At 40.3% G+C, this 14,699-nt stretch overlaps 1 protein-coding gene across 1 annotated transcript in view; it reads right to left on the bottom strand.

Annotated features, from left to right (window-relative positions):
• rhea (Talin_middle and talin-RS domain-containing protein rhea) overlaps nucleotides 1-14,699 on the bottom strand; it is a 64,999-nt gene that overhangs the window by 22,225 nt on the left and 28,075 nt on the right. Inside the window, exons 16-20 of the mRNA XM_080271912.1 lie at nucleotides 14,620-14,699; nucleotides 13,799-13,922; nucleotides 11,032-11,226; nucleotides 9,461-9,619; nucleotides 8,786-8,911 (exon numbers count right to left, since the gene is read on the bottom strand). The exon at nucleotides 14,620-14,699 is cut by the window's right edge and continues 63 nt beyond it. Coding sequence (XP_080128038.1) covers nucleotides 8,786-8,911; nucleotides 9,461-9,619; nucleotides 11,032-11,226; nucleotides 13,799-13,922; nucleotides 14,620-14,699 — 684 coding nt within the window. The remainder of the gene's footprint in view (nucleotides 1-8,785; nucleotides 8,912-9,460; nucleotides 9,620-11,031; nucleotides 11,227-13,798; nucleotides 13,923-14,619) is intronic.

Here is a 14,699-nt window from a genome sequence, read left to right on the forward strand (position 1 = left end):
AGTTAATTGTTTTACAGGGAGGGGCACTAATCCTCCACCAACCCCACTCGACACGTAGGGAGAACGTTTGAGTTGTGAAATGGTGGTGGCGCCCTGCCCATGACAACACTGTGACCATAGCAAAATTTATAGACAAAGGGACACGCTGACTAGATACACCTTTCACTAACTAATATATTCCTGTGTAAGTGTAGTGGAGAATAATTTGCAAAGTCTTCTCTGTAATAAAGTATGTGTTTACTTTATTAACTGTATATTAACTGTATAATTTGCAAAAGTTTTTCTCTCTAATACAATATGTGTTTATTTTTATTGACTGAAATACTCTTGCATAAGTATGGTACAGTATAATTTGCAGTCTTTCTCTCTAATACAGTATGTGTTTATTCTGATGAAGCTGTATACTGTAAACTAATCAGGCTGGATGTATAGCGGTCCAGCAAATTGGGCTCGGCTTTCATTTTATGTGTCATTTCGAAGGCCTTCATCTATTTCAAAACCTTCATCCATTTCAAAGTCTCATCCATTTCAAAACCCTTCCTCCATTTCAAAAGCCTTTATCCATCTCAAAACCCTTCCTCCATTTCAAAACCCTTCCTCCATTTCAAAAGCCTTTATCCATCTCAAAACCCTTCCTCCATTTCAAAACCCTTCCTCCATTTCAAAACCTTCATTCATTTCAAAGGCCTTCACCTTTTCAAGAGCCCTTATCCATTTCGAATGCCTTCATAAAAAACTCAATTTCTGCAACAGCTCTCGGAAGTTTGAAATATAAAAAGCCAAGTCTCCTATCACAATATTTATACACACAGCGCCTACAAGCCTAGCCCCGTAAATTTCAATATTACAATCAACAGACTTAACGGTTATATCAGATTTAAAAAAGAAAAAAAATGTAGACACCACACTAATAAGCTCTTACCTATACTAACTTTTTAAAATTACATCTCACAAATAAATAATGATAAAGGATTTCTTTTTTACATTTAATCTCAAAAAATAAATTCCCGACAAGAATATGCTAGGGAATGGGACTGTCTGTTATGATTTTTCTTTTAACATATATATATAATCTCAAAAATAAGTTCCCTACAAGAATACAATAGGGAATGAGATGTAAATTATTTTTCTTTTTTACACATATATAATCTAAATAAATTCCCTGCAAGAATACGCTAGGGAATGAGATGTAAGTTATCTTCCTTTTTTTACTTATACTGTATATCTAAATAAATTCCCTACAAGAATATGCTAGGGAATGAGATGTAAGTTATCTTCCTTTTTTACTTATACTGTATATCTAAATAAATTCCCAACAAGAATATGCTAGGGAATGAGATGTTATTTTTCATTTTTACATATACTGTATATAATCTAAATAAATTTCCCGCAAGAATATGCTAGGGAATGAGATGTTATTTTTCATTTTTACATATATATAATCTAAATAAATTCCCTACAAGAATACGCTAGGGAATGAGATGTTATTTTTCATTTTTACATATATATCATCTAAATAAATTCCCTACAAGAATACGCTAGGGAATGAGATGTTATTTTTCATTTTTACATATATATCATCTAAATAAATTTCCTGCAAGAATACGCTAGGGAATGAGATGTTATTATTCATTTTTACATATATATAATCTAAATAAATTCCCTAAAAGAATATGCTAGGGAATGAGATGTTAGTTAGGTGGATTCGATCAAAATATCACTGGTCAGGTGGCGTGCGTCAGGGATGTGTTCAACGGAGAGCAGACGTATTAATTCCTCCTCCTGATCCGACATGAGCCACTCTCTGTCTGACTCATAGTAGTCGGACCAACCCTGATCGGCAGAGAACCCAGATTTACGCTTAGCCTCGTATATTGTTGATGTTTATTGTGTGTTTTCTGATGTTTTATGTGTTTTTTTTAAGCATTCTCCTTGACCCCTTCAATCTCATCACGTCTTCTTCTTCTCTGCTACCTCCTGATGGTTTAAATCAATTCATGGAATGGCCTTATTACAAGTCCGTTTTCTAGTGTTCTTTTAGCCTAGCCTCAGGACCCTACACTCTCAATGGGGAAAACAGAAATATATAGGTAGAAAGACAGTCAGACAAACACAGAGAGAAAGACAGATACAAATACCAGGGTAGACAGAAAAATAAACAGACAGATACATAAATAGACAGAAAGACAGGTACGAATACGCAGGTTGACAGACAGATACACAGACAGAAAAATATGGATAGAAAGACAGATAAAGGGGCGATTCCACAGTAGTTTTCATTTGTCTGCTTCCTCCCCAACCACACTTATAACTACATTTTTTCCAAAAAGTTCAGTATCCACTTTCACTACCCCTGTCAAATGGTTAGATAATTAAGATTGCTACATAGTTTAGTCACCAAAATCATCATATAATTCAGTCATAAGTCATTTACACAGTTCAGTTTCTTTCGTTTCGGTGCTTGCAAACCACTACAAACAACTGTGGAATTGGCCCATAGACAGTAACAGACAGAATGACATACAGCTGGGCAGATAAATAGATAGATTTTGCTATAACGTAAAAGTAAACTAAAGAAATGCTGTAATAATGTTCAGATTTTACCTACAAAACTGAATTCAGAGTTTCCCCAAATTTAAATTATCGACAGAAAGACGTTATATTTTGAATCATGTTCCAGAAATATACCAATGGCTGGCCACAGGGAATGCCTCTCGTACTGGTGGCGTTCCTGACGGCTATCTCTAACCCTTCTAGTTTCTAAATCTCTCCTAAGCTGACTATAACCATCTGGAGATAGCAAAAAATTAGACATGCCTGGGCAGAAAGGGTCAAGCTACACATTGAGAAAGTTGACATGTTTGAACTTCATATACAGCGAGTCCTCATTTAAAGTTCTGTTTCATTTCAACCTGTTTCACTATTAAGTTGCTGGTTTCAGTTTGTTTCATTTTAAACTGTTTCACCATTAAACTGCTGGTTTCATTTTGTTTCATTTTGCTGCTGATGAAGTCACATTTATTTTTCACTCAGAGTTGCTCATGACTAAAGTTGGAATCGTGTTTTTTTCTCTCTCTCTCTCTTTCTTTTCATCCCTCTGTTATGAACTAGCATTATGTCTCACTTAAAGCTGCTCCTGATTCAATGTCAAGCTGTTCTGAAGCCTGAAACATATATCCCTTTGCAACTTTAACCCCCTAGTCCTGAACCAGAAGCATGTTTCCTTTAAGTTCGTACTGTATTGTATCGTTTATAAAGGCTCCAACATGCTTGCGTATGTTAGCCTTGGTCAATTAATGGCAGCTTTCCACGCTGCTTGATCTCTGGCAGCCTCCCTATTCAGATCCTAACCCCTGAGGCCACACTCGATGACCTCCCATGTCTTTTCGGTCAGCCTCTCACAACCTTACCCACAACGTTCGCACCTCTCACCTTCCACACCCGATTGTCACCCTCCATCCTCTTCACATCCTCAGATTATCTCAATCTACCCCACCTCATTTTTAAAAGTAGTAGGTCTGCACACATCCTACACCTTACACGATATTCATATACTACAGATGGTCCAAGCTGGGCCAAAAGTGTTCTCAATAAACACACTGCAAGTAAACCATAATATTTTTCTAAGTTTAGGGAGCGTTCAGACAAAATTTTACTTTAAATCAAACATATTCAAGTGAGACATGCTTCTGGTTCTTGACACAAAAACACTAAAAATTAACAAAAACATTAATTTCTGGCAACAAGGAAAATTAATGAAGAATTCTGAGCACCTTTAAGTGATACAGTCTCCTAAAGGGTTGCTGTTATTCTTGTTCTGGCCCCAAGTACATCTCGACATAAACCCAGTAGACTTTAAATTCGAGATGCCCCTCTCCTTCAACCAACATCCTTCTTTTTTTCATTTCTTTATGCAAGGAAGAAGGAACCAAAGGCCAAGAGCCCACAATATTGTTCCCTCCAAGAAAACATAGAAAAAAATAACAGAGAGTCAAATTCCAGATCCATTCATTTCAAGATGCCTGGATTGGGAGGGAGATGAAGGGCATTTCCATAACCAGTTCAAATAAATAAATAAATGACTAAATGAATGAATAAAATAATAATAATAATAATAATAATAACAACTTTAAGTGAGGACTGACTGTATCATTACATCTCAATGCTTTCTTAGGAAGGAAAGATCTTATGGCATGAAAATAATGTGGAACTGTCAGTGGATAAAAATACTCCATCCTGCTGGGAGCGGTGGACTTCCCGTGTAACCCCTTCAGTGCGATGACGTCTTAAAAATGTGTTCTTGCTACCGACAATTTTTTACAAAGCTCGGAAAAAAAAGAGATTCAAAACTGGAAAGGCTTGATGCATCCTTCATTTACTCCTTCACTTTTACAAATATATCTTTTATTATTTCCTCTTTCATTTTTAAAACTCTACCTTTTATTTTATTCTTGCTACCTTCAGAACAATTATATCTAACTTTGGAGCGTTAATTTGTATTTATTTTTTCTTGGAGGGAACAATAATAATAATCATAATAATAAAAAAGAGAGCATTCATTAGCCTGTTATATTCAAGGGATCTTTCCAAAGTTGAGCAAAGTTGTCTGGAGGTGGCAAGAATAAACGGAAATTTATTGTCACCAGAAATTAATTGTCACCAGAAAATTATTGTCACAGAATTTAATCATGACTGAAACTCTTCAAAAATTAACCATCACAGAAATTAATCGTCTGCAGAAATTACTAGTCACAGAATTTAAACATCACAGAAATTTAGTCACAAAATTCTGCATCAGAGAAATTAAGTGTCACCGCAAACTGTCACAGGAATTTACCGTCATCAGAAATTAATTGTCAGAGAAATTAAGTCTACGAAATTATTGTAACCAGAAATTACTAACAGAAATTACCCACCACCAGAAATTAACCGTCACCAGAAAAGGACCGTCACAGAAATTACTCGTCACCCTCAGTACTGGTGGCTTTTTTCCGAGATCAACGGAATCGTCGGAGGGCAGCAAGACTATGAGACGTCAACAGCTGCAATGTGTTTTTAATCCTGGTTCTCTGCCTTAATGTGAGTGAGGGTTGGGTGAGCGGTGAGTGGGGTGGCCGACAAACTACACAGCATCACCCCAGGCCAAGTCCACCCTCCCAGGCAGCATGCGGTGTCACCATGTTATAGTTTTTAGTCACTCTAGGCTCGTATTCTCCCTGACTGATGTGGCTTTTTCGGACCTCTTCCTTAGTGGTTTATTTTGCATATATGGTAATAAGGAAAATGACGATGAGAGGATGTATGGAGTAATGGAAAGAATGGACGATGACAGGACGGTAATATAGTAATGGACAGAAACATATTATGCTGTGTTGTATGGGACCTAAAGGGTGACTGATTTGTGAAGCCAATGCATGTCACTTTCTGTCAGGGGAACTATCAGCCCAATTCTATATAATACAATAATATCGTGCTATATGATCCCCCTTTATGTGATACCCTGCCTTCTTAATGTAGAAAAATTAACACCCTTCCCTGCCTATTGATGGCCAGTCCCCAGTTATCCGATGGGATTTTATCTGATGGTTTTTACTGAATCGCGCACAATAGGCAGGCACCAGTGCCCAGCAAGATGGCTTACATTGTTACATGCGTACAGCTGTTCGCACATCACTGCAGTGGCACAACCATTGCTTGTGGCGAGGGCTCCCACACTCCAGAGCATCCTTCTCTCAGCGTCAGCGACCGAGTGAAGACCCACCCTTACACTTGCTCGTGCTACATCATGTTACATCACCTTCATCTTGTGTCACGTATCGCTGTTAATTGTAACTGTGTTTCCACAGTGCTAGTGATCAGTGGAATGTGATTTACTGTAATTTTGAGTAATTTATTGTATTCCTTTTTGGCTAAATAAGGTGATCATGTCTGGTAGAGGAGCTGCACATGCTGGTACTATGCATGGCTCAAAGTGTGTGCCTGAAGGTGCTGGTGGTAATGAGAAGGCTATGCAGCAACATTAAAGTGTATCCATGGTAGTGACGCTGGATATTCTGAGGCATCATTATCAAGGCTAGGTACAGTATACTAAGTCTGATTCTTTCCCAGACTTATTTTTAATGATTTTCAGATTATGTTTTTGGGTATAGGTGAGTTATAAACTCCTTTTAGGCTTAGTTTACCTTGTTTTAAAGCTATCTGGGGGTTTAGGTGAGCTAGAAACTTGTTTTTGGACTCATTTGGGTGGGTTTATGACTTAGTTTGGAGGCAGGGGGGATCCCAAGGCTTCCAAATGCATCCCAATGGTTTCTGTGTTTTAATGCCCCTTGTTAATGATACACAAGTTCAGCGACGGATTTTCCCAAACGCATCTCATCGTTATAACATGGACTGACTGTACTTCAAACACAGATATTGGTGGTGTGAAAGGCTTTTGAGATTAGGGTGAAAACTGACGTGGAAATGTGTTGTTGAAATGGGTGTGTTTGTGGAGAAGGTATATGTGGATGGGTTTGGGAAAAGAGCGTGTGAGAATGCTAGGTGTGGAACTGATGAAGGTAGGAAACTGATGGAAATGAATTAGTTGGAGAGCGGATGATGATGATGATGATGATGGTGATGATGATGATGGTGATAATGATGATGGTGATGATGGTGATGGTGATGATGATAATGCTGGTAATGATGATGAAGATGTGGGCGACAGTGGTTATGATGATGATGGTGGTGATGATGATGATGATGATGATGATGATGATGATGATGATGATGACGACAATGACGACGATGAAATTAATACCATTTACAGAAAATAAACCGGTAAGGAAGACGTGCAGGCCAGTCAGGAGAATACCCACCTTATTCCCTATTATTAGATATTAAAAGGGTTCCAATAATTTTAGACATTTTACGGACTCAAATGTTGTTAAAAATGGTCAAGTATGGTACCTTTAAATAAGTGATTCTAATGTCAATTCAACCAATTGTTAATATTATCAATCATCTGTAATATCCACAGCAAAAATACATGTAAATTATCACCATCTAGGTTCTAATACTAACACTTCTTGCTGAAAAATAATAATAATAATAATAATGATGATAATAATAATAATAATAATAATAACTGGTATCGCCATCCATAGTTTAATATTCACAGCAAAAATACATGTAAATTGTCAACATCTAGGTTCTAATACTAACACTTCTTGCTGAAAAATGATACTAATACTAATACTAATAACAATAATAATAATGATAATAATAAAAATAACAATAAAATAATAATAATAATAAAAACTGTTATCACCCTTCTAAGCTGCTTTCCACCATATTAACATTCTAAATACTCCTTTGTATACTTAACCCCTTCATACTACTATATACAGGCAGGTCCGACTATACAAACATCCGCTGTATGAGGAAGTAATGATACAAGGAGAGGCAATTCAGACTCAATTTTGGTGATGCGAGCAGGGTCACTTAACCTAACCCTGTTTTTCCCTTATGTTATGTAGTCTGATAAGCAAATTTTCGCAATCCCATTTTTCACTCCATCATACATGTTTTCGCTCTTCAAACAGTCCTCCATTAATGCACCAAAGTTGTATAATGGGACACGCCTGTATTTTCCTGTATCCTTGCTACTGCCGCAGGATTATACTCACTCTCCAGGAAAGACCCATAATAATGAAGGGGACAGAGACAACTAACATCAGCCCGCTTTGGTAAGTCTCTCTTTTTTATGTAAGGAAGTAGGAACCAAAGGCCAGAAGCACGCAGGATTGTTCCCTCAAAGAAAAGACAAAAACAAGATAAGAGAGAGCCAACTTCAAGATCTGTTCATTTCGAGATGCCTGGACACACTGCATCTGAAATACTGGAAGTCATAGGCAGCAGGAAATACAGACAGAGGGAGACAGTTTCAGAGTTAACTTGCTGCATACATGAGGGACTGGGAGTAATGGTTAACTCTTGATTTAGAGAGTTGGACAGAAAGGGGATGAGAGTTTGTTGCTGGAAGGGTGCTATGCACCTGCTGTAGTGGTGGAGGGATGCAAGCAGACAGTTCAGAGAAGCAGTGACCACTGACGTAGTGATAGAAAAGAGATAAAGATGCAACAGTGCAGCAATGAGGCAGAGATTGAAGGGAGCCATTACCAGGAGGAAAGTCAATGAGACGAAAAGCCTCTGACTCCACCTTGTTGAGAAGAGCTGTATGCGGGGAGCCTCACCACAAGAAGGCATCACTCCTCAGCACCTAACACAGCATTAGAGTGGCTGTGTCCTTCCTGTGTGACCCCAAATGCAACATCACAAGGGGCCCCAAATTTTCCCTTTTTGTCATGCCAGAAGAATGTGGTGTCCAGTATATGTGTTGCAAACAGCCTTGTACTTCCCAGGGCATAGAAGGGTAGGAATTTGCATCTATGGTTTGTGTTCTCCCAAAGAAAAATTTTATTTTCAATCTGCTCACCCCATATCAACACAGGAAACTAATTAAGGTTGATTATATTTTCTTTATTACCTATTTCTGCTTCTTCTCAGTTCAATAAAAGTTCTTGTCATAATTTAACAGTCATATGCTACTTTCAATACAAACTCACAGAAGCTGAGGTAACGTTTTCAATATATTTCTAATGATCCACACTCAATCACTGACATTAGCATATGATCCACTGAGAAGACAGGAACAGAAATGGAACAGAATTAAGATTATGGTACTGTGATGTGCATAAGAGCGTCAATATCAACGTGTGTAAGAGTCAATATCAACGGTGCTTACCTTGGCCGACTCCTTCAGTGTGGTCATGGCTGGATCGTTGAGAGACTTCCCAGATGCAGCTTTGGTGGCGTGGATCAGGTCACCCAGGGCCATGGCAACGTCCTTCACTGCATTTAGCAACATCACCTGCAACACACACACAGATTTTACCTACAGGGCAGCCCATATACTCTCTTTTACTGCTCCCATCTACTTTCTCTGATACTGCTCCCTACTACCTTATACTGCTCCCCTCTGCTTCTGTGATACTGCTCCCTTCTACCTTCTGTGATACTGCTCCTTTCTACTTTTTCTCTGCTATCCCTGTCTCACTCTAGTAGTTTAGTTATACTTTTACTGAACCCGCTTTGTACAGGCCAACCAGCATAATGTAATTATCCTTGCTGAATACAATGTGTGTTACAAGGAAGGTTCAGTCTCTCTCTCTCTCTCTCTCTCTCTCTCTCTCTCATGGCAGGAAGAAGATACCACAGGCCAGAAGCCCAAAAAACTATTTAAAAAAAACACCCACACTAAATGGAAGGACAATTGGGCTGAGACAGAGACATGGGCAGGTCTTGAATTTAGCTCCCTTTTATCTTATTTTTGTTTTTTCTTGGAGGGAACACTCTTACGGGCTCCTGACCTTTGGTTCCTTCTTCCTTGCATTTTAAAAAAAAAGTATAGAATTCTTACTTGAGGCTCCGGGTTGTTGGCACCCAGGGACGAGGCTCCACTCTTGACGATATCGGAGAGTTGAACGATGGTGGTGACGGCGTTCTGGGCTGCGACCGCCAACTGCTCTTGCGACGACGCTGCCCCGGCCACCAGTGTCTTTGTATCCTCTACCAGTGCCTGTCGGGAGCAACAACATCAATAACATCAACCATATCAGCCAGCAACATAATTCACATCAATCACATCAACCACTGGACTTCATATAGGTGGCAAAGAAGAGTTCATGGCATTGTGTTCATTTTGTTTTGCTTATATCATCATCTGCATCATCATCCGGACCTCCTTTCCCACACTAGGGCAGGGTGAGGAGTAGCAACATCCAGGCAGCCCAAGTCTGCCCAGTCCAATAGGCCACGCTTCCATTCACCCATCATTCAAGCCCACGGAGTCCTGGCTTCATCAGATGGGCCAAAAAACTTTCAACACGTTCTGTAGCTTCACGTTTTCGTTTATAAAGACTCTAATATGCTTGCATGTGTCAGCCTTGGTCACCTAATGGCGGATCTCCATGCTGCTTGATCTCTGGCAGCCTCCCTGTTTGGTTCCTTATCCCTGAGGTCACACACTATGACTCTACGTCCAGTGAAACATCCCACACAACAATTATACTTTGCTCAGTAATAGTAACAGTTAATTCTTCATCACCCTTCTGGAGCCATGTAATAAGGGGAAAAAAAATCCATACTTTTTTCCCCTTTTGTACAAGCACTTCCCACACACACACACACACACACACACACACACACACACACACACACACACACACACACACACATACACACAGGACAGTACGAGCTTGACTCATTCCTGTAAAGATGCAATTAGCTAAGAACAATTTGGTAAGAACACACACACACACACACACACACACACACACACACACACACACAGTCTCCAGGTAAATAAAAAAATAAAAAAAAATGCCTGAGAATTCCATACTGACACATAATCCAATCATCAACATCATCATCATCATCCGGACCTCCTTTCCCACCCAACAGCGGGGTGAGGAGTAGCAATGTCCAGACAGCACGAACTTGCCCAATCCAAATAGGCCACACTTCCACTCACTCATCATTCAAGGCCCCATTACAATTATTCTCCCTTCACACGCCACAACATTTGCTTCAAACGTTGTCATTATACACACAGCATACACCATACACAAATACAAGTACAGGTCCTTCCCTACCAATGAATGGGCTACGTTCTGAGAAACTGCTCGTAAGTCAATTCATAAGTTGAAAAATGCACTTAATACACCTACCCAACCAAACATCACAGCCCAGCCAAGCATACCAAGCCTTTTAAACATGCTTAGAACACTTACATTAGCCTACAGTTGGACAAAATCATTAACACAAAGCCTAGTTTAAGATAAAGTGTTGAATATCTCACATAATTGCATGTAATCTATTGAATATTTTACTGAAAGTACAAATTCGTACGTACAAAAATATGTAAGTCGACCATTTGTATGTAAGGGAGGACCTGTATATGAACAAAACGAAAAAGTAAACAGTACTCACCTTTGCAGTCTTGAGAATGTACTCGCGGTGATCGGAGAAGTTTTCCCCTTCCTTTTCGGAGTTGAGAGTGCCGGCCGTAGCAAACATGATGGTGGTGTCCAGGTCACCGATGATGCCCGACACAGTAGAGGCGGCGTTGATGCAGGCCTGGGTGCCACGTGACCCGGCCTGCAACGCTGCTAGCACATGGGATGCCTAGAACCAGAGAGCATAAATGATCAGTATGACGTGGGAAAATCTGCTTGATCATCACAGTTGTTTGTGTAATTACGGCTGCCACTTACAATCTATCTATCTATCTATCTATTGCCAGACACCTCAATCCCGTTTGGGGTGGCCACAAACAAATCGCCTCCAAGTCGCCCTGTCCCTTGCCATTTCACTGCCCTGCTCCCAACTCACACCCCCCTCTCTCATATACCTCTCCACCCCATCCCTCCATCTCATCCTCGGCCTCCCCCTCCCTCTTCCCCCCTCCACCTCACTCACATACACTCTCTTCGTCAGTCTTTCACCCTCCATCCTCTCCACATGGCCAAACCACCTCAGTGTGTTCCTCATAACGCTTCCTATCACATCCACATCCACACCACAACGCTCCTTTATATCCTCATTCGTCAGCCTGTCTCTCCACCTGACTCCACAGGCTCCTCTTAAATAACTCATTTCCACTGCTCTCACTCTTGACTTGTGTCCTTCCAACAATGTCCAAGCTTCACTTCCGTACGTTAGAGTTGGTATCACAATACTGTCATGTAGTAACTTTTTCACTTCCATGCTCACTTCCCTGTTTCTTATCACTGCTTTCAAGGAACCAGCAACCTTTCTTCCCTGCTGTACCCTTTCAAGCACTTCACCCTCCAAACCTCCATCCTTACTCATCACACTACCCAAATACTTAAACGTACTCACATTTTCCAATTCCTCACCATCTAACCTCGCTGTACATTCACTAACTTCACCTCTCTCAAAGACCATCACTTTACTCTTCCCTACATTCACCTTTAGGTTCCGTTTCTTACACACTCTCTCAAACTCATCCACCAAGCCTTGCAGCTCCCTTCGTCTTCACTCAACAACACAGTATCATCTGCAAACAACAGTACAGGGAGTTTCCAAACACTATCCTCTCTCACCAGGGCCACTCCAACATCCACTACCCTACCTTGTACCTCTTTTATTACCCCATCCATGTACAGATTGAACAACCATCGAGACATGACACATCCCTGTTTCAAACCAACTTTCAAAGAGAAAAATTCACTTAGTTCACCATCCACACGCACTGCAGCCTTCGCACCATCGTACATACTCTTCACAGCATTCAACAACTTCCCATCTACTCCATATATTCTTAACACTTTCCACAATCCTTGTCTATCCACCCTGTCATATGCTTTCTCCAAATCCATGAAAGCCGCATACAACTTCTTTCCCTTCTCTAGAAACTTTTCCACTAAAGATCTAAGAATGAATATCTGATCTACACAACCTCTTCCCTTCCTAAAGCCTCCCTGTTCTTCTCCAACTAATTTCTCTGTTCTTTCTCTAACTCTGTCTATAAGTATCCTACCATACACTTTTCCTATTATACTAAGAAGACAAATGCCCCTATGATTACCACACACTTCTTTTTCCCCTTTTCCTTTGTACAAGGGAATAATTATACCTGACTTCCAATCCTCCGGGACTCTACCTTCCTCCCAGGCTAATCTGCACATCTTCCACATCCATTCTACTACTATCTCTCCCCCATGCTTCAGCATTTCACCACACACTCCATCAATTCCTGGGGCTTTCCCGATTTAACTTTCTTCATTGCTTCCACAACTTCTATCCTACTGATTTCTTCCTGTCTTCTCACCTCCCTCCTTCTCCCAGCCATTCCCCAGCCACTTATACTCGCATTACTTCAATCCTCTACGTTCAACAATTCCTTAAAGTGTTCTCTCCATCTGCTCACTTTTTCTCCCTTCTCCACTAGTAATCTACCATTTTTATCTTTCACTCCCCTGCTAACTTCACTTCCACCCTGTCTTACTCTTTTCACTTCTCTCCAGAACATTTTCTTACAGTCCCTCCACTTTACACTCAAATTCCTTCCAAATTCCTCATCCACTCTCTTCTTACTCTCTCTTACTAATCTTTTCACCTCTCTCTTCCTTTCCACATATAACTCTCTCTTCCGCCTCTCAACTTCTTCCACGCCCCTATTTCTCACCCATTCATTGTATGCTTTCTTCTTTTGTGCCACAGCCTGTTTCACCTCTTCAGTCCACCACGCTGTTCCTTGCACTTACAATCAATTCACATATTCATCATATTCCTACTGTTACAAAATTGCAAACATTTACTGTATATTAAGTAGGCCTGTAAGTATTAGAGTTACCCATACATCATATCTACTAGGAATCTAAAATTAATCTCTCTATCTATCTATCTATAGCCCGACACTCTAATCCCACAAAGGGTGGCCGCAGAAAAACGCCTCCAAGTCGCTCTGTCACCCTCCATTTGACTGCCCTCCCCCCAACTCACTTCCCCCTCCCTCATATACCTCTCAACTCCATCCCTCCACCTCATCCTCGGTCTAATCTAAAGGAAATGAAATACTTATTGCAGTCCAGTAGAGGCTTGTGTCGCATCTGTGTCTCAATTACAAACAAGAACAAACACCAAGAATCATGTACAGAAAAAACAAGGCATATGAGAAACAAGCAAGGGAAAAGTTAAACTAAAGGAAGGAACATAAACCACTGATGTCTACCTTCTCCTTGACGTGACGTGCGGACTCGGTGAGGTCCCTCTGTGAGTAGGTGTCTCGTGGAGCTGCCTGGCATGCACCACCAGCCTTCACCAGGTCAACACACGCCTGGCCCAGCTCATGCACGCTAGGGAATAGTTACAAATTAGGATACGCAAACAAGATGAGAGAGAGAGAGAGTGTGTGTGTGTGTGTGTGTGTGTGTGTGTGTGTGTGAGAGAGAGAGAGAGAGAGAGAGAGAGAAAAAAAAAAACTAATCTACTCTATGCCTGTTTAAATGAGCCACACCCTCACTCAGTCACCATGCAAGCCCCTAGAACCCTGACTCCACCTTTAACAAGAGAAAAGATAACTATAACAAATCAAATAAAGAAGTATATAACCTAATAAAGAAATAAAATAATAAAAACTGTAGAGGTGAACTATATATCAACTAATTTAGAATTTTTTTTTCTTTTTCTTTTTTGCACATGTGAGAAAACAGGAGACTTATTTGCCTGTCTAAAACAACTCCAAAGAACACCTGAATATGAACAGTTAAAAATCTAACTATCTATCTATTGCCAGATGCCATAATCCCGTAAGGGGTGGCCATTTGACTTTGAGTTAGTTGTTTTACGGGGAGGGGCACTAACCCTCCACCAACCCACTTGTTGACAAGTAGGGAACACATATGGTTTGGTTATATGGTTACCACCCAGCGTTGTAAATGGTTTCTTGGCTTACAGGAAACCATTTGGCTTGTCACTCAATGTAAAGCCACCTGTAAAGCCTAAATATATAAGTAAACAAATATACAAATAAATCAATGACTATATATTTACCTGGTACGCAGTCTGTTGGCCACCTCGTCGTTGCTGATCTGTCTCATCGCCCCGGCCGAGTCAGCGGCCAGGGAGCCGTA

The sequence above is a fragment of the Coenobita brevimanus genome, chromosome 48 (genome assembly GCF_032717465.1).
Source record: "Coenobita brevimanus isolate Jiangsu-jjx chromosome 48, ASM3271746v2, whole genome shotgun sequence".
Classification (NCBI taxonomy): Eukaryota; Metazoa; Arthropoda; class Malacostraca; order Decapoda; family Coenobitidae; genus Coenobita; species Coenobita brevimanus.